The following is an 18403-nucleotide window of genomic DNA, read 5'->3' on the forward strand; positions in this document are numbered from 1 at the left end:
TTCAAAAAATACATAAAAAAAAAATAATACAACATAATCTTCCATCATCATCGGAATTACGGCCAATTGATAAAATGTGGGAAAGAGGGCAGCTGGGAAATTTTTGGGATCGGAATAATGGGACGGGGGGGACTGTCAATTAAACTAAACTTAAATATTCGCCAGAAATAATACTCGAAGAATGTGGAGAAACATATTGACTACTTCAAAGAAAATAATGCAAATATGGGCGGGGGGTATTACGGGGGGAAACTAAAAACAAACGTAGAAGCGTAAAATTTGATTTAAACGAATCAATTATTTTGGTAGCAAACAACACACAACTGTCAATTGTCTATGCGTGAGCCTTGGGTGGACCAATGGTTCCTGCCTGGTGATCTGTGATCTAATGGAGATTAGCAATCACTGCGCGTGTAAAGTCCAGCGTGGTCGATTGACCGCCCAAATCCTTGGTGCGCACCTTGCCATCGTTTAGTACCTTATTGATGGCATTCTGTACGACCTCACTGTAAGTGGGCAAATTAATGTGACGCAACAACTTGGTGCCGCACAGCAACATGGCAGTCGGATTGGCCACATTCTTGCCCACGGCCTCGGCGAATGTGTGTCGTGCACCCTGTGGAAGGAAAACAATTGAAACGAATGCAAAATCCAGTTTTGTGAGTCCATCTGCTTACCGGCTCAAACACAACAGCCTCGGATGAGTATGATGCTCCGGCCACGACGCCAGCGCCGCCCACCAAACCGGAGGCAAGATTATCAACAATTGCGCCATATAAATTTGGTGTAACCATCACATCAAACTGATTGGGATTGGATACCATTTGCATTGTGGTATTATCCACAATCATTTTCTCAAACTGTATGCGTGGATACAATTTGGAGACTTCCTCGCAACACTTAAGGAACAGACCATCGCCCAGCTTCATGATGTTGGCCTTGTGGACAGCGGTGACCTTCTTGCGATTGTTCTTGGTGGCATAGTCGAAGGCGAATTTGGCAATGCGCATGGATTTCTTGGCAGTGACAATCTTAAGGCACTCCACAATGCCGGGCACCGATTCGTGTTCCAAGGCGGAATACTCGCCCTCGGTCTGTTCACGAATAATCACCGTATCGATGTTTTCATGGCGGGTCTTGACGCCAGGTAAACTACGGACATGGACCACATTGGCATACAGATCCAAATCGGTGCGGAGTTTCATGTTCAGCGTTTGCAAATCACCCACATTGCTGTAATCGGGGGTGGCCAGAATACCCTTAATGCAGACTTTATTTTTCTGAATAGAGCCCACAACATCTTCCAGCTTGGCACTTAGTACGGGATTGATTTCCGACAAGAAGTACGATTCAAAATCCACAGGTACATTGGCTGCCTACAGAATGGATTTTAGCTTATTAAATGAACTCGAGTCCTTCAAGGCCTTGTCTTCCCTTACCTTGAACACTTCCTGGAGGGCATAAACTAACTCGGGTCCAACACCATCACCGGGTATCAATGTGCAGGTGGTCCGATTGGCGCCATAATTGGATTCCTGCAATATAACTCCGTATTTCAAACGAATGCACAAATTAAAATTAATCCAACACTCACCTCCCTGAGAACAGTCGAAATATGAAGGCTGCGTGTTGCTGCCGCCTATATATGGGAGGGGAACGTGGAAAAACAAAAAGGATATTAGGAGTTTTCTTGCTAGGATTATAACCTCACAAATTTTTCGCCACTTTGTGCTGAATTTTTTTTCACATAGCCACAGCAGCTACAGCTGCGGCTGCTCGAAATGTTTATGTAAGCGTTCGCATTGAGCCAAAATCAGCCCCAGCCTCACCTGCAAAGCTGCGCGTCCCAATGTTCTGGCCAGCATCGACATGTTGCTTGTTTGTTGCTACGTTTCACAATTGACGTATTGGGAGCTAAATTTAAAAGTGTCCAATTGTATTAAACTTGAAATTATGCCTTAAGACAAGCCACCACCACGGAAGATTTCAATGGAACGAGCAGACCAAACAGCTGACCAGCATTGGCCAGAACTAGGGTTGCCGCAATTCTATGGCCATATGACTATATAAACCAGTGTTGCTCAGTGCTTTTTTACATGCATTTGTATTTGGCGGCAATTGGGAATTTAGAATTTTTATATTATGAGTATCTAATTTTATTTATATAAAGACATCCTTGTTGTTTAGGTTCATAACATTTTGCACAATTTGTCAAGGCCTACTAAAGTACAAAATATCGAATTAATACATTCCCAAAGGTTGTTTATTTACTTCCAATTTCAGTTTTATATTAAATCTACAGGTGGCATGAACTATTTTACTCAATATTGAAATTCCGGACGTATTTATTATAAATTAAATGTCACATTCTAGTATATGCAATTAAATGATTGAATCATGTGATAGTACGGGCCTTTATCGCATAAAACCAACTTTTGAATTAACAACTCAGTAGCTTTTGGTAGAGAGATAGATGTCTGGCCTTTATCTATTTAGAATTTGTTTAATTGTAGCTAAAAACAAAACTTTACAAATATATATATATACGTTCTTTTAAGATGTTTTTTTCTTTCATTTCTTTTATAGGATGTTACATATTGCTGATCTTTTCATCTAGTTTCTCCATTAACACAATTTTATCAAAGGAGCGGACACGTATGCATGTGTATGTGTTTGTGTGGAGTGAGTTGTGTGGGGGGAGGAAAAACATAGTTTACAAATACAACAATCCACTGGCGGCAGCATGTGCCATAAGTGTATTGGCCGCCTGTTGCGTTTCCAACATAAGACGAGCCTCCTTCATCCATTCACCGGCAATTTCCCGTGGTGCACCTTGAAGCAGATTCAAGTACTTAAGGGCCTGCAGGAAATCACTGCGATCCACATGGTACCTAAAGAAAAACAAAGAGTCAATTTACAAGAAACTATTAAACAAATTAATAAACTTGTACCTTGCCCTGTTCAATATTTCATAAGTATCCAATTTGCTATAGTCGAAGGGCTTATTATCGAGTTCGTCCTTGGAAATGGGATTATCTGGCCTTAAAATGAACAGGGATTGCAGATAGGATAGGAAATACATTGGCAAACTGGCTCCACCCTCGGGTACCAAAGCCAATCGACGTGCAATACGTTCCACATTGAGGAAACGTTCGCGCAACGCATCCTCTGGATAAACGCCACGTTCCTGAGCCTCTCTGGGCATGCTTTGGAGAACAGCCGATACCAGTTCGTCTCCCTCTAAAAATACACACAAAATGGATTAAAAATTTTAATTATTATTTGGTTTTATAACTTACCAGCCACCTTGGCAATCGCATTGATTTCGTTCTTCAGGGGTCGCAACTTCTCCTTGTAATGCACACCGGGAGTGGCAGTGCGTACTGAAGCCCAAAGGGCTTGACAGGCAGCCCACAAGGCCTGTGCCTGATTGGCAGTTCGTTCCGCATCGGCACGTTCTGTGTGGAAATTATTCATCGAGGTTATTAAAAGTCTATTGCTTATGATTTTATGATAATTTAGGTAATGAGAAATGAGAAAATACCTTGGAACTCATCCTCTATCTCTACACAAGCAGCATGATTAAGTGTTAATCATATAAAAGTTAGTTTTCTGGCCTACTTAAGGCAAGTGAATTCTTGGCTATTTAATCTTTAATTGCTTACCCGCCAAAGCAGCATCCATGCCACGTAATTTTCCAAGCATGGCAGCCAGTTGAAGCTTATAGTTGGCCTTTTCGGTGGCCAACTTGTCCTCCAATTCGCGCTTAAAATTCCGTGTCAAATCGGTTTCACGCTGGGCCACAATATCCTTAATGTGATCGGAATGCGCCTCAGCTTGCTTCTTAAGCTGCAGACGCAGTTGCTTATCCGATTCAGCATGAATGTGGAATATCTTCTTTTGATTCTCCACAGCCAATTTGCGGCGTTCGGCCTCCAGATGATATTCCAATTGGGCACGCAATGCCTCCGAATCATTGTCACCGCGAATAGAATCAATGGCACGTTTCAGACGCAATTCTCCATCAGTTTGCAGACGCTGCAACTCCTTTTGATACGCCAAGACATGACTGTAGGCATGAAGAATGAATAGATCCAAATCTTCTTTGGACAAATTCAACTTCTTCTCCGACAGATTAATGCCAGGGAAAATTGATTCAATTTCATCAATAAAATAATTGCGAGCCTGCTCTACATTGCGCCAATATTTATCCGATACACTTGCCGTATCCTTGTGCCTATAGAGCTCATCCTTGACATTCGCAATGTGATCCACCAGCTTTTTGATCTTGTTACGTACCACCTCAACGGTCTTGTGATTTTGGGCAGTGGCCGCTTTGCTAAGTGCCAGCTCGCACTGAGCTAGAAAAGGTCAACAAAGTTATATGCGTTATACTTTAATGGATTATGACTCACCGATCTTCTCCTGAGCTGTACGAGCAGCTCGCTCAGCCGTTGCAACAGCCGTATCTCTGGCACCAGCACGATTCTTCAGCGTTGTCCACAGAGAATTTTCACCATTCTCAACAGCTTTGTCCACAACTTGACGTACATCCTCATTGAAACTGGGGAAAACAATATAAATTTTGTTACTGCACTAAATTCATTGTAATTGATTGGACTAACCCCTTTAATATGGCAATAGCCGCATTATACTCCTTGACAGCCAATTGGGCAGCCAGTTCAATGGCCGCTTCCAATTCTCCAACTTCACGGGGCAAAGGTTCAACTTTAACTGCAGCTGGCTTAGGAGCTGGTGCTGGAGTTGTCACAACTTTGGTGGCTTTCGCTTCACTTGGTTTGGCTGCCGCTGTAGGAGCAGGTTTCTTAGTCTCCGCCTTTTCGGTATTCAGTGGCTTGACTTTGGTCTCCGATTTTGGGGACTTGTCATCGTTGCTACCACCAAATAAACCAGTCACCTTTGATGTAACCGAATCCACGGTACTTGTGACAGTATCAAAACCAGATTTAACTTTATCGATTTGTTCGTTGACATTTTTCGTAATGCCCTGGAATGGTGGCTGCTCTTTGAGAGCCACTGCTATTACAGATTCAGCTCCGGGCACATTCTTCTCAACCAATTTGCGAAATTCATTATCGTATCTGCAACAAAATGAATAAAGAATCTTAACAAAACAAATTGCTGGCCATGTATATAAAGGAACTCACTTGGCATAGGTAATAACGCCGCCGACTGCAACCAGAGGTGATACAAAGAGCAGCAGTTTGCCAAAGCCAGCTTCACGCATATGTGGCGGAGGTGGCAGTCCACCATAGCCACCTTCTCCTTCTTCATTGCCATCTCTGCTACTCCTTTCGTTTCTCCTGTGGTTGTTGTTGCTGCTGCTGCTGCTGTTAAATTGTCTGCCGTTTGCCGTTTGCTGCAGCGAAAGCTAGAAAAGATACCAAAAAAAAACACGTTTTTATCTATTTTGGGGAAGAGTAAGTCCTTCTGCTGCTCCACCAATTGCCATTTGCCATAGCGATCAGCTGGAATTTTGGATATTTTCGCATATTGCCCACATTTGGTAGATGACATAACAAGCGACGACTCTTGTATATTTTTGCAATTGGCTTGGGGGGCTGGGGCTCTAACGATGTTGGTGCGGGGTGGGGGTGAGGTGGGCGAACGTGACGATTGATTTTCACGCTGTGTAACTTACCTGCCACGCGCATTTGCACTGCTCTCTGACCGCTAATCGATACATGATTGATATTTAGTTACAGAATTTTGTTAATTTTGGCTTTAGCTTAGTGCCCTCTGCTGCAGACGCTGGATGTTATAACCGGCGGCGTGAATTAAGTTCCCCCAAATGGCCAAATAACAATTCTCTCGGCAACGTTCAATTCTCACTGCTTGCTCCCGTCTTATGTGTGTCTACGTTTGCGGGTGAATGGCAAGACACAGCTGCTTTTTCCATCTAAGCAAATATTTCTTAGTTCTAATTACCCAACTAAGCTCGATTCAGTTGGATTCTTAAACATTAAATAATTTAATTTAGTTATAATTTTGTTTGCTCTTTTAATGACTGTGTTTAAAGTGTAAATGGAGTAGTAAAAAAAGCAAGAAGAAGTTGTTAATGTGTGAATGGCGAGTGGATTGTGTTATGATGCAGAACAGCTGATAACCAGCCAAAAGAGATGGGAATATCTCAGATTTTGCAAGCCTAGTGAAAGGCACTAATAGTATATAGCAAAATATGAAATAATTAAATTTTAATTCATTGAAGGCATTCACCAGGTAAACTTGTTTACAAATCATTAAAGGAATTAGTTTCCTTTGCTATTTTAACTCTAAAAGAAGATAGAAATTAGTTGTTGGTCCGTGATCGCAGTGATACGTTGGCGTGACTTGCTCATCTCTATTGGTTGGTGTTACGCGACTGAACTAGCACAAAAAAAGCGTTTTATTGTTAATTTGTTAGTTTCCTTTATAAAAAAGGTCGAAATGCTGAGGACTCTTTTCTCTGGGGGTAAGTAATTACATTCTATTAATGAAATTTCCAAGTCTAAATATGAAATTTCTCATTTATAGCCTTGAGGAGCGCCTGTCGCTTGCCGGCAACGATATCGGTTCTACCTGCCACACAACGTGCCTGCTTTTCCCAGCTAATTGTAGCCCAAAACCCAACAAATGTACTGCCCGCCTGCAGTCTAACATCGACGAGCACAACTCAGCTCCTTCAACTCCTGCCACCTGCTCCGGCGACCACAACTAGCACACGCACAGTAACCAAATTCTCCCTCATCAAGGGCAAACGCAAGACTTCGAAGGCGGTTCTGAAACGCTTTAAGCGCCTGGATTGGGGCGCCTGGATACGTACACACACTGGTCGCCACAAGAAGATGTTTAAGAAGTCATCCGCTTTGCGTCGCCGACTAAGGCAGCATGTCTTCACCAATGCCACGCAAAGTTGGCTGCTGGACAAGTTGGTCACCAGCTTTTGGCGTAGACCCAAACACTATATCGATGATCCTTATGCTCCCTATCACAAACGTCCTGAATACTTTGCCACCAAGGGAAAGACATTTAAAGTTTAACCAATGTTTTTGTTTTACTAAATGCAGAATGTTTTGTTTAATTAAATAGAACAATTTGTAACATTTTTTTTTTTTAGGGGGCAACAACTTTGTTAGTCATTGTGCCTAGGCCAACAATTTCCGTTTTGATTACATCGCCGGGCTGCAAAAACTCTGGGGGGCTGCGATGCATGCCCACACCTTTTGGAGTTCCGGTGAGAATAATATCACCGGGCAACAAGGTAATTGTCTGAGACAGACGATTGATAACATCATCGATCTTGTAGATCATGTTGCCCGTATTGCCATTCTGTTTCTCCACACCGTTGATCCAAGTCTTCAGAGGCAAATTATAGACATCCTTGACCAGACTCTTGTGCACCACAGCTGGTCCGAAAGGCAGGAATGTATCCATGGATTTTCCAATCAAGAACTGACCACCGTTGCGCTCCTTTTGCCAATCACGAGCCGAGATATCCTGGGCAACACCATAGCCGAAAACATAATCCATGGCATTCTCTTTGGCCACATGACGTGCGACCTTTCCAATGACACACACCAATTCTACCTCCCAGTCAATTTTCTGTTAAAAAACAAATATCACATCTGTAATCTCTAGAATTTCCCATTATCTGGCACTTAATGTATATGTATGTACGTACGTCAGTCGCTTTATGCGCTATCACATTATCTTGGGGACCAACAAGAGCATTATTGTACTTGCTAAAGAACATGGGCTCTTTGGGGGCTGGCTTGTTCTGCTCATCGCAATGGTCCTGATAGTTCAAACCTAAAAGCAAGACTTATGTATATAGAAAATACATTTCACATTTGATCACCTTGTATTTACCTATGCAAATAATTTTGCCAGGATCGGTAATGGGGGGTAATATTGTGACATCATCATTTACTTCCAATTTGGGTTGCTTTTGAATCTTCTTTGACAATTCCTCAATATTGGGATTCTGAGCAATTAACGCCTTCAGATCGGAGGGCACGCCCTCTACGCCTGATAACTCCACTAATGATTTTTGGTCATCGGCAAGTACACCCAAACGTTTGGCGAGATCGCCTTTCCGTAAATATTGAACGAAACGCATTCTGGCAGCTAGCATTTATGACTGTTTTATGGACGAGACGTCTCCACTTGACTCCAGAGAACAAGTTTCCTTACGTATACGTAATATAACACGATCAATAGGTCGAATAAATTGACAAATGTGTTTTCCAGCACTGGAATAATAAAAATCAGTTTTGGTTAATACCCTACAGGAATAATCGATATTTTGAAAGTTAAGCGCATTTCTCTTTGGAAAGGCATAATGCAATTATTTTATTAGCCAAATGATTACACCTGATATTCTCATTTTGCAAAAAGGTTTTAACGCATTAACTCTACAGTCTAGACGCTTTCGATAACTTATGCCAATTTTGTACAATGGTGGTTAAATGGATGCGCTTCATTCGCTGCCAGCAGACACTTTGCTATTGTCGCTGCTACCAAATTTCTCAGTTAATTCAAATTTCCAACGCATATAGGCCACACGCATGCGATCCCAAACATTGTCGAACGAATCCATGGCTGGGCGGACATCCAATAAAGCAAAGCGATAATCCTTATCGACCAAACCGCCATCATAGTAGTCAATAACATAGCGTACATCCTTTCCACATCTGTCCACAATCCAGTCGTGACGATCGAAGGGCAATTCATAGCTATTAAGGATAAATTGATCTAGATTAGAATATTTCTATCAACAAATTTGACTATAAGACTTACCCCAGCAAACTGCGGAAACGGGCACGAGGACTAAAGTCCTTGGCCTTTCCGCCAAAGCTCTTGAGACGTGGATTACCACACTCTTTGGCGTGCAACGCCTCCCATTTAAGAACCTCCTGCCAGGCCTGCTCATTGTTGGCATTGTGTATGCGTATGATGTCACCCATATCCTTTTGGCTGACATCCTCGTTCTTCCAGCGCCAGCCCTTGCGTAACATGGCATTCCAGAACATCTGTTGGCTGGGATATTGCCAGAACTGAGTGCTGCCATCCTCTGTCACTTTGGGTATACTCGATGTCTGACGGTCTGTGGGCAAAGGAAAAGGTTGATCCTTGGCCGGTTGCTGATTTGCCGGCGGCATCATATTCAATGGATTCACATCGCTGGCATCATGCTGTATAGGGCATTCGGAAGCACGCTGCATTTTGGGATGTGGCGGCACAGCTGATGCTGATTGTTCGTCTTGTTTCTTATGCATGGGACATTCGGGTGGTGGTGATCCACCGCCAGCCATGTGCTTGGCATGATCAGCTGGCGTACTCTTGGTGGCCTCCATCTGTACGTTAGTCAGCGGAGTATTACCCATGATGATGTTGACCTGCAAATAGAATGTGTGTCAAAGTCACGAGCAAAACAGAATCCTCATTCTCCTTTCAGTTGCGTAACGGCACCATTTGCTGCAGACAACTGGAAGCATCACAAGACACCTGCCCCAATGAACTCACCTGATGTCTGTGTCTCTAATGCGTGCGAATATGTCTAATTAATAAAATAGCAATCTCCTAACAGATTTAATTGATAATTTAGTTTTGCATTGCCAGCAGGAGGGATCGAATCGCAGTTAGGTTACGATTATGGTTGTCAGAGTATGTGAAAAATTATTTTATTTTATAAGTATAGTGGTATACTAGTATGCTAGTATACAGCAAGTGTAAATTGATAAATTGAAGGCAAACACATGGCATATTAGTTTTTGCTTAATTGACACTAAAAGCTACGCTTACTCTTTTTTAAATTTTTATTAAGATTATTAAGACTGGTATATAAATGCTGTGAGTTGGCAACTCTACGGCATATCGTCCACCAATTGTGGACATTTACCAACACTGACAATTGTTTTTAGGTAGTTTTCAGATTTTTGATTAAAGTGAGTAAATTTTCGAACGCTACCATAAATATGTTCAACTGGACTTCAATACAACACTTAGACCCATCTAGCCAACAAAGGAAACCAATCAAGATTAATCCTTACCTCGTATCAAAGAAATCAGCCGTCCATTGCTAGTGTGGAGCTCCTGTGATGTAACCACATCCCATCTCTTGCATTTTTTGCTTTTATTGTTAAACATTTTGGCAAGCATTAATATGTGTTTTTCCCTCACCCACAACAGATGACTGCCGTGTTTCGTGTTGGGCTGGTGCGGTTAGTCAGCCGCGGAGCCGCCGCCTCTGGTCCCAGCTCCAATGCTCTGCTGAAGGCCCAGACGAACGCTTTGCCAGCTGCCTTCATGCAAAAGTGCAATATATCTGGAAAAACTATGCGCGGTGGTCCTCGGGTACCCAAGGCGGCACCATATCCGTATAAGACCAAGAAGTATAGCGTGATTAATGCATTCTTCGACAAGACATCCAAACGTTTCGATGAGAATTCGAAAGTGATTTGCGTTGAGGGTCCTGTGGCGGCGGGTAAAACGAAATTCGCCAAGGAGCTGGCCGAAGAGTTGGATATGCAATATTTTCCAGCTGTCGATATGGATTTAATCTACATTAATCCCTATGGCTATGATATGCGTCAATTGGATGCCCAAATGCCGCCCAGTTGCCGGAGTTTTGATGTGAAAAACTTCTGTCAGGATCCCAATCATGATCTGGCTGCCTTGTTCCAGATACGCATGTACATGCTGCGTTATTCGCAATATATTGATGCACTGCAGCATATATTCTCCACTGGTCAGGGTGTTGTGCTCGAACGTAGCCCCCACTCGGACTTTGTCTTTATGGAGACCATGTTCCGTCAGGGTTATATTTCTCGCGGAGCTCGCTCTGTGTACAATGAAATCCGTCAGAATACCCTGGGTGAGTTGCTGAAGCCGCATTTGGTCATCTACTTGGATTTGCCCGTTGATGCCGTGCAGAAACAAATCAAGTCGCGTAATGTGGACTACGAGGTCAGCTCCAAAGTGTTCAGCGAAGCCTATTTGCGTGATCTGGAGACACTGTACAAGCAGCAGTATCTCAAGGATATTTCCAGTCATGCAGAGCTCCTTATCTACGATTGGACAGCTGGCGGTGAAACCGAGGTAGTAGTTGAGGATATTGAGCGTATCGACTTCGATCAACACGAATCGGATCCGCATAACAAGAAAATGCTCGACTGGCGCTTCCCCTTGGAGACCGAATGGTGCGAGGCTCGCATCAAATATTGTCACGAGAAGCCCGATCTGATGAACTATTTCAATGTACCACGTTACGATGTGCCCGAACTGCTGCGCAGTGCCGATGACAGCAAAGTCTGGCGCGATGTCTGGTTCAATGTGAGTTAAATAATGCTTTTTATTAAATTCTCTGACTAATCTTAATTCTTCCATTGCAGGCGCCCGGTATGAAATACCGACCCGGCTATAATGCTGATATGGGTGACACTGGACTGCTTACCAAGACCAAGGTGGGCATCAACGAAGCCATCTAAGACTTGTCCTTGCGATCAGAGTCTATGCAATGTGAAATTCATTTTTGGCTAAATGTGTTAATTATATAATAAAAAAAAAACTAGTGAAATAACCAAAATCGTAATTGGATATAATTAAAGAGGAATTTATGCCCAAACCAAAAAAACCCATCCATTAGCAAAATCTCTTCAAACAGTCACAAAACAAACTTGTTTAATGTTGTATAGTTAAATTCATAATATTACAGATTATGTTTGTACAATTATTTAGCACATTTAACTGTCGTGCCCTATGGAACATTTAAAATATGTTTAATGATGTTTTTCGTTTTTAATTAAGCTGCAGGATATATTCTATTGATTTATTCATCTCTCAATCGCTATCATAATCATTTTTACCAGCAACACCACCGACTGAGGTTAAGGGTCGTCGTGATTCCTCATCAGAACCATAGACAACATCCTCATCGGAGTCGTCAATCATTGAAATGGCGGGATTATCTTTAGTTACGGCCAATTCGGCTTGGGCAAAACGTCCATCTGGCGAATACACATACGCCATGGTGTACAAATAAAAATTCAATAGCCCATAGAAGCACATAAACTGAGCCGAACTGCGATAGGTGGTATTCAATGTGGCAACAAAATTATCCTCCAGTATTCCAAAACCAAAGCGACAAGTTGTCACCGTTATAGAAATGGCAAGGACAAATAACATAAGCAGAGTTAGAAACTTCAGTCGCATGTCTGGAAAAAGAATAAAGCCAATTAGAATGAGTTTCTCAAAAGCTTAGTTTTTGAAATTTACCAAAATAAGGCATAGACCGAAGCTCAGTATAGGCGCGCAGTAGTAGCAGGACAAGATATAGGACATACATGCAACAGGCAATATAGAAAAACAGCTTAAAACCCTGTAAATGAAAAATTTCAATCAAAAGATTTGTTTAACTTTCCAAAAGTCCTATTTACATTATAGTTTTTAGTGTCCACAAAATGGCTATAAGTGGGATCTTTTAGCTCATTGCACTTCTCCCAAGTGGCCAGGACAATGGCACACAACCAAATCGGCATCACGATTATCACTTTGACCAAATAGAAGCGTACAAAGCTTCTTTCATTCTGCCGCAAGCCATGATAGATGCACAGCCAGAACATTAAGAGAGCACAGAGAAAAGTCGCCTGGAGTATGGCATCCAACATGCCCGGAATCCAGGAGTTCATTAGAAATATTAGCGGAAAGAATGGATCTGTAAAAGTAAGCACATATATAGATGATTCTTTATTCGATTCAAACTTCTTCCAACTTACTGTCATAGAGTAAAAGTAATGGCAATAATACGGATAGCCATTTCTGTTCGATCGACCAATCATAAATGGGAAACTTACGCAAAGTGTGCGCATACCAGCACTGCAAAAACAATATATGATCAACAATCCAAAGAAAATCAATAGATTCTATTATAGAAATTCACTTACAATCACAATAAAAGTGAAAAGTAGAAAAATGCATCTAAACCAGATCTCAATTTGCGTAAACTCTGGATTGTATGTCTTGAACTGAAATGGAAAGAACGAAAATTCAGACAATTAGTTTTTGATGGGAACATCATATTCATATTATAAATATAAAGTTTCAATAGATATTTAATATATTAGGCGGTTCTTTACGATGAGATGGCATTATAAGCCCTCATCACAGATGTGATTCAGGGAGAAGCAACTGGGGGAGATATAAACTTTATATTATATTATATTCAAAGTTCCAAATTCCAAAATCTTCCTTTCGATTAGCTTCTGCCTTTTCAATGGTTTTGAAAAAGTTTAGAAAATAGCTTTCTCTTTTTTGAGTTATAAAAGTTTATAACTTGGATTTGTTCTTAGGTTAATTCCAAGTGTTCAATTTCGATCTTAGATCTCGAAGAAACTTTGCTCCTTAATGTATGCAATGAGTTGTAAAGGTATTCAATGTTTTTAAACAAATTTATAACTTTTCATAGACCTTCCAACTTAAGAAATGATCTATTAACAACGTTCAACGATTCTATCTTATAAACAGAACATTTCATAATTTCTTTAATTTTCGTGCAACAAGCGAATTCGTTGAGTTCTTATTGCATACTTCAAGGGGCAAAGTTCTTGCCCTTTTCATAGCCATTGTATATTCGAAGATTACAATTACAATAGAACTCAGTTAAACAGATGTAGAGCTTATCAACACAATTATGAATTAAGTTAAGTTAAGATTAGAATGAGAAGGTCCTTTTCGAATTCAAACTTAACTTAAAACCCAGCCAGAAATCATTCAAAATTCGACTACTATATTCATACCATATTTTCTACCAAATCTAAGTAACTTTTTTTGTAAACTCACGTAAAAGGTAATGGCACGTATATTGTATTTCTGATGGAATGATTCCAATCCATAAAAACGCACTGTGATGATGTAGTGGGCATAGTCTAGAAAACCCAAATGCATCACCGTAAACTCCTCACAATCATTTCGTACACAAATTAAATGTCTTGTACGATTGTGAGCAGTGCTAGAGCCCAGGACACTGAGTGGCTTATGCTGTTCATTGACTCCATCGATGGTCACGCTGACCTGGAAGCTTTTGTCGTAGCGTTCATCTAAAAATAAATTGTTATTTTTTTTAAATTAAAATAAGTAGTTGAAGATAGGTGACTTACCATCATTATTGTCGGTGACCAGTTTGGCTATTAGCCACAGCTGTTGCGAATAGGTTGTGGTTAATGGAGATTTCATGGCAAAAGGACCTGATGCCAGAACCGTAGGACTATGGGCCAATGAGGTATTGGCCAAGATCTGTTCAGCCGTCAATGTCGATGTACTTGTTATGGGTGGCCCAGTTAAGCCAATAATAATGCCCAGGCCAAAGCATGTGAAGAATCCCAAAAAGACCATCACAAATTCACGCTTATTTATGGAATAGAGGCGCATGTGGACACTCCGCTCGCAGCGATCATGATGATAGGCGGGCGAGATGTATTTACTAAAATCGCTGAAGAGATCGCTGAACTGCGACAAAGAGTTTTTAACCCGTAACAGAAGACCACCGGACGGCAACTGATAGGCATAGCCCAGACCCGAAGCATCTGCAGATTGCTTGGCCATGGCTATTGGCTGGAAGTGTAAGTTGGCTACTCCGCTGGTCTCTTCTTTCTCTATATATATATTTCTTCTTTCTACAGTTCTCCACTAAACATATTGGTTGTATTTTTATTTTTTTCAACTTAGCTTAGATAAATATTTAAAAATTTTGCGCAGTTTCGTATTTGCTTGCTTGGCCAGAGAAGTTATTGATTTTGGCCAAAAAGTCGCATATGTTTTAAACCTTTGGTGGTGGCTTTTTTTGAGGCACTGCGCACGCGCCTTCTTATCAGAAGGCAAATGACAATGTAAACAACAGTCAATACTACATTAAGTGGAACAGGAAATTGTTTTTAGGCACAGATCCTTAAATCATGGGGAAATCCTACAGTAGGATGTATGGGCTCATATTTTACAAGAGTCTTACGACACAAAACAATGAAAAAGTAAAGAGGCAGTATTTTGATGAATCTTTCATTTCTAAACGGACGAAATTATTCTATGTTATTATACCCTTGCAAAAAGGGTATATTAATTTTGGTCAGAAGTGTGCAACGCATAGAAGGAAGCATTTCCGACCATATAAAGTATATATATTCTTGATCAGCATGACGAGACGCGATCATAAAGCCGTGTCCGTCCCTCCGTCTGGATCAACGCAAACTCCTCCTAGACTGTTAGAGCTACAGAGTTGCATGTAGGCTTGTATATACTGCAGGGATTGTATATTTCGGATTCAGGCGAAGTCGCCAAAGTCACGAACAGTGACTTTTCTCAATAACTTCATTATTTTCTGAGCTATTGTCATAACTTAATATTGGTGAGTTTATTACACCCATAAACAAGAATTCAAGAATATGCCAATATGCATACAAATATACTATAGCACATATATATATTTATCCTCTGATTCAAAGGTATGCTCTTGGAAAGAAAAGAACTTTAAAATCAATAAAAGGAAGTTAAGGCGTAAGAATTTAATACACCTTGTTTTTTTATAAATTCCTATTTAAGTATGTATAATAAATCGCCTTTGAAATCATATCGTTGATAGCTAATCAGCAATCACATGTCAGAAATTGAAGCAGTCGGTAAGTAGATATTAGTGTCCGGGAAAAGTGAGGTCATCTCTAAATATCCTTTCCTCTGGAAACAAATTTTTTTTTTTGAGATTAGAGGAAATAGCATCAAATCAAGCAATACCATTTTGTTATTTTCCGAACTATTGTCGTAAAATTTAATAATAATTTATTACACTAACAAACGATTGTGACAAATTTAAGATTAAAGGCCGTTCTTTCGCCTTTTTAGATAAAACGTTTTTCCACTTTGATGACTTTGATTGGCTTTGGGTAAGGAAAGAGTTACCAAAAAAGTTGAAAGGGTATACAAACTTTGACGCGGTCGAAGTTTGCCCCATCCCTCTGGTTTATATATGAATTTAATTCGAAACGTATTATTTTAGATCGTGCAAAATGTTTATAAAATCATTAAATTATTGATTATTGGGAAGTTTTGGTTTTTTGTGCTTTGGCAAGCATCCTTCTGCAATTTCATTATCGTTATCCCTGACAACTCATATTGAATATCTGTTTATATATTCCTGTTCCAGGCGTGACCCAGTCAAGAGTGCCGGTACAAAGTAGATGTGAAACAAGCCGGGAAAATGTACCCCCTATAGTCACAGATATTTGTCCCAATGAACAGGTTGGGATCTGGATGGATGCGGACAGTGTGGATATCATTAAGGAGAGATGCAACCGCCTTAAACTATCTTTTTGGACGATCGAATTTGAGTTTTGCGATTAGATGACCGTTGTATATTTTTATTTTATTGAATTTATATTTTGCAATGTTAAAAAATAACACTTCAATATATAAATTGCATAAAATAAAAATATATAACCGTCATCTAATCGCAAAACTCAAATTCGATCATCCAAAAAGATAGTTTAAGGCGGTTGCATCTCCCCTTGATGATATCCACACTGTCCGCATCCATCCAGATCCCAACCTGTTCATTGGGACAAATATCCGTCACTAAAGGGGGTGCATCTTCGCGGCTCACCACAGCCCACTTCTTCGTAATATCAGCATTCTGCAGTTTCAGGAGCGTCAAAATTTTCAGCAAACAGTCCTCGACTCTGGCCGGTGTCAGGTGTAGGAAGTCTATAAGACTGACGGCCTGATATGTCTCCATGGCGCATACATTGCGCCACACCCAGTCCATCGTATCCTCGTTGGCCGATGCGATGTAGAGCCGCCTATTGTATTCGGTCACCGGAGTGACCTCATTAAACTACAAGCAGCTAACGTTTCTGAAGTCCAAAAAAATCCCAAAGAACTCTTCCAACAGATCCCAAAAGTTTTTGTCGCATTCTGAGGAAGATATAACCACAACAAACGTCCTGTTCTCTGGGAGAATGTTAACGTACGGGGGCCGCTGACCATTCATAACATCTGGTTCCATTTCCATCTCAGATTTAACCGGGCGTGGTCGGGACTTAATCCCGCAGCCTCCCATACCGCATGCCTCCTCCATAAATAAGAGGGGCTTTCTAGACTCTCCTCACTCGATTTGAGAACCCTTTTGAACCTATTTTCAAAAGACTGAATATTCAGTCACTGAATTTTGATTTCCTATTCCTAACACTTACCGTTTAGTCTCTATGGGTTTTTCATGTCCCTGGCCTTTTCGTTTAATACCACGTTTGCAATCAATCGTGGATGGCTGTACGCATTCGCTGCTGGATCCTGAGGATAGCTCACTGGCGGAAGATTCACTTCCTTCGGGCGACACAACTTCAATACTTGGGTCTGACACTGAATTATCGAGAAATGGAACCGCGATATCCCCGTCCTCAAGAGAAAATAGTATCAAGCACACAAAATTGTTGCCTTCATAGCAAGACACAACCGGCTTAATTTGTTTCTTGTTGCGTAGACCAGCAACTTCTGTTAAAAGATCTGAATCGACCAAAGTTACATCAGAAGCAGAAATCTCCAATGTTCCCGGCTGAATATTGAGCAGATTTTGCAGCTCTGTCTTAAGCTCGTATATGGTAGCTGAGATTGGGAGCTTCATAACCAATGGCTGGAGAAGAACACTTGGTCACGATTATGAAAAGTTATATCCTCACGTATACTAACCTTTCCGGATTGCATGATCAATTTAACAGTCAACATATTTTCACTTTTGTTTTTCTCTTTTTTGATTTTCAGAAGTTATATTTTTGTTTTATTTTTGATGTTGACTGTATGAGTTCACGAAGTAGAATGATTGAAGTACTGTACCCCCTTGACCAGGTCGAATTTTACAAACATCCCAGGCCTTCTTGGATCTCAAAAATGTGTGAATTGCTTCCGTCCAGCTGAGAGTACTAGATACTTTCGAAAATAAACTGAGCAGTATGCAAATGCCAAATCTTTCTGTCTCCTTTTAATAAGTAAATTATTAAGAATTTTCGTTAAAATAGTTGAAAAACTAAAAGATTATTAAGACGATATCAAATAGCCATGTCCGTCCGTCCGTCCGTCTGGATCAGCGCAAACTCCTCCTAGACCGTTAGAGCTACAGAGTTGAGATTTTGCATGTAGGCTTGTATATACTGCAGGGGTTGTATATCTCGGATATAGTCGGATCGGACTACTAACGGCACACAAACGGCAAAGTCACGAACAGTGACTTTTCTCAATGACTTTGTTATTTTCTGATCTATTGTTTAATATTTAATATTAGAGAGTTTATTACACCTATAAAAGATAGGAGGCTGAAAAAATTCAGTCTTTTGTCAAAGTTGTTTGTAGTAGTACAAATTTTTTTTCG

General features: G+C 40.8%; 8 protein-coding genes across 10 annotated transcripts; 2 read left to right on the top strand and 6 right to left on the bottom strand.

Annotated features, from left to right (window-relative positions):
- Positions 1 to 278: 278 nt before the first annotated feature.
- On the bottom strand, positions 279 to 2156 carry LOC6650817 (isocitrate dehydrogenase [NAD] subunit beta, mitochondrial). Its single transcript, XM_002073646.4, has 5 exons — positions 1830 to 2156; positions 1595 to 1639; positions 1440 to 1535; positions 678 to 1376; positions 279 to 616 (listed from the first exon to the last, which is right to left on the bottom strand). The coding sequence occupies exons 1-5, from the start codon at positions 1869 to 1871 to the stop codon at positions 386 to 388; spliced, it is 1113 nt and encodes a 370-aa protein (XP_002073682.1). The 5' UTR covers positions 1872 to 2156; the 3' UTR covers positions 279 to 385.
- Positions 2157 to 2544: 388 nt separating this feature from the next.
- On the bottom strand, positions 2545 to 5945 carry LOC6650818 (MICOS complex subunit Mic60). 2 transcript variants are annotated; one of them, XM_015176703.3, is made up of 9 exons: positions 5663 to 5945; positions 5169 to 5392; positions 4626 to 5102; positions 4416 to 4564; positions 3666 to 4361; positions 3545 to 3565; positions 3300 to 3458; positions 2952 to 3240; positions 2545 to 2891 (listed from the first exon to the last, which is right to left on the bottom strand). In XM_015176703.3, exons 1-9 carry the CDS (start codon positions 5705 to 5707, stop codon positions 2714 to 2716), a joined length of 2238 nt encoding a protein of 745 aa, XP_015032189.1. In that variant the 5' UTR covers positions 5708 to 5945; the 3' UTR covers positions 2545 to 2713. The 2 variants fall into 2 exon arrangements, with proteins under 2 accessions (XP_015032189.1, XP_002073683.1); XM_002073647.4 differs by lacking the exon at positions 3545 to 3565.
- A 289-nt stretch (positions 5946 to 6234) lies between these two features.
- Positions 6235 to 7091, top strand: LOC6650819 (39S ribosomal protein L35, mitochondrial). The gene is made up of 2 exons (XM_002073648.4): positions 6235 to 6472; positions 6535 to 7091. The coding sequence occupies exons 1-2, from the start codon at positions 6448 to 6450 to the stop codon at positions 7038 to 7040; spliced, it is 531 nt and encodes a 176-aa protein (XP_002073684.1). The 5' UTR covers positions 6235 to 6447; the 3' UTR covers positions 7041 to 7091.
- LOC6650820 (fumarylacetoacetate hydrolase domain-containing protein 2) lies at positions 7067 to 8205 on the bottom strand. Its single transcript, XM_002073649.4, has 3 exons — positions 7870 to 8205; positions 7682 to 7809; positions 7067 to 7602 (listed from the first exon to the last, which is right to left on the bottom strand). The coding sequence occupies exons 1-3, from the start codon at positions 8132 to 8134 to the stop codon at positions 7114 to 7116; spliced, it is 882 nt and encodes a 293-aa protein (XP_002073685.1). The 5' UTR covers positions 8135 to 8205; the 3' UTR covers positions 7067 to 7113.
- A 98-nt stretch (positions 8206 to 8303) lies between these two features.
- LOC6650821 (holocytochrome c-type synthase) lies at positions 8304 to 9729 on the bottom strand. The gene is made up of 3 exons (XM_002073650.3): positions 9526 to 9729; positions 8800 to 9398; positions 8304 to 8735 (listed from the first exon to the last, which is right to left on the bottom strand). The coding sequence occupies exons 2-3, from the start codon at positions 9384 to 9386 to the stop codon at positions 8480 to 8482; spliced, it is 843 nt and encodes a 280-aa protein (XP_002073686.1). The 5' UTR covers positions 9387 to 9398; positions 9526 to 9729; the 3' UTR covers positions 8304 to 8479.
- Positions 9730 to 9879: 150 nt separating this feature from the next.
- On the top strand, positions 9880 to 11581 carry LOC6650822 (NADH dehydrogenase [ubiquinone] 1 alpha subcomplex subunit 10, mitochondrial). Of its 2 annotated transcripts, none has more exons than XM_002073651.4 (3): positions 9880 to 9947; positions 10192 to 11334; positions 11394 to 11581. In XM_002073651.4, exons 2-3 carry the CDS (start codon positions 10192 to 10194, stop codon positions 11487 to 11489), a joined length of 1239 nt encoding a protein of 412 aa, XP_002073687.1. In that variant the 5' UTR covers positions 9880 to 9947; the 3' UTR covers positions 11490 to 11581. The 2 variants fall into 2 exon arrangements, with proteins under 2 accessions (XP_002073687.1, XP_046867511.1); XM_047011555.1 differs by lacking the exon at positions 9880 to 9947 and adding an exon at positions 10030 to 10102.
- Positions 11582 to 11700: 119 nt separating this feature from the next.
- Positions 11701 to 14771, bottom strand: LOC6650823 (transmembrane protein 181). Its single transcript, XM_002073652.4, has 7 exons — positions 14157 to 14771; positions 13840 to 14096; positions 12945 to 13025; positions 12777 to 12876; positions 12438 to 12715; positions 12277 to 12379; positions 11701 to 12215 (listed from the first exon to the last, which is right to left on the bottom strand). The coding sequence occupies exons 1-7, from the start codon at positions 14599 to 14601 to the stop codon at positions 11842 to 11844; spliced, it is 1638 nt and encodes a 545-aa protein (XP_002073688.1). The 5' UTR covers positions 14602 to 14771; the 3' UTR covers positions 11701 to 11841.
- A 1847-nt stretch (positions 14772 to 16618) lies between these two features.
- On the bottom strand, positions 16619 to 17807 carry LOC124459757. The gene is made up of 3 exons (XM_047009366.1): positions 17728 to 17807; positions 17235 to 17671; positions 16619 to 17173 (listed from the first exon to the last, which is right to left on the bottom strand). Exons 1-3 carry the CDS (start codon positions 17761 to 17763, stop codon positions 17029 to 17031), a joined length of 618 nt encoding a protein of 205 aa, XP_046865322.1. The 5' UTR covers positions 17764 to 17807; the 3' UTR covers positions 16619 to 17028.
- Positions 17808 to 18403: the final 596 nt, after the last annotated feature.

This window comes from Drosophila willistoni, chromosome 3R (assembly GCF_018902025.1).
Source record: "Drosophila willistoni isolate 14030-0811.24 chromosome 3R, UCI_dwil_1.1, whole genome shotgun sequence".
In the NCBI taxonomy this organism is placed as follows: Eukaryota; Metazoa; Arthropoda; class Insecta; order Diptera; family Drosophilidae; genus Drosophila; species Drosophila willistoni.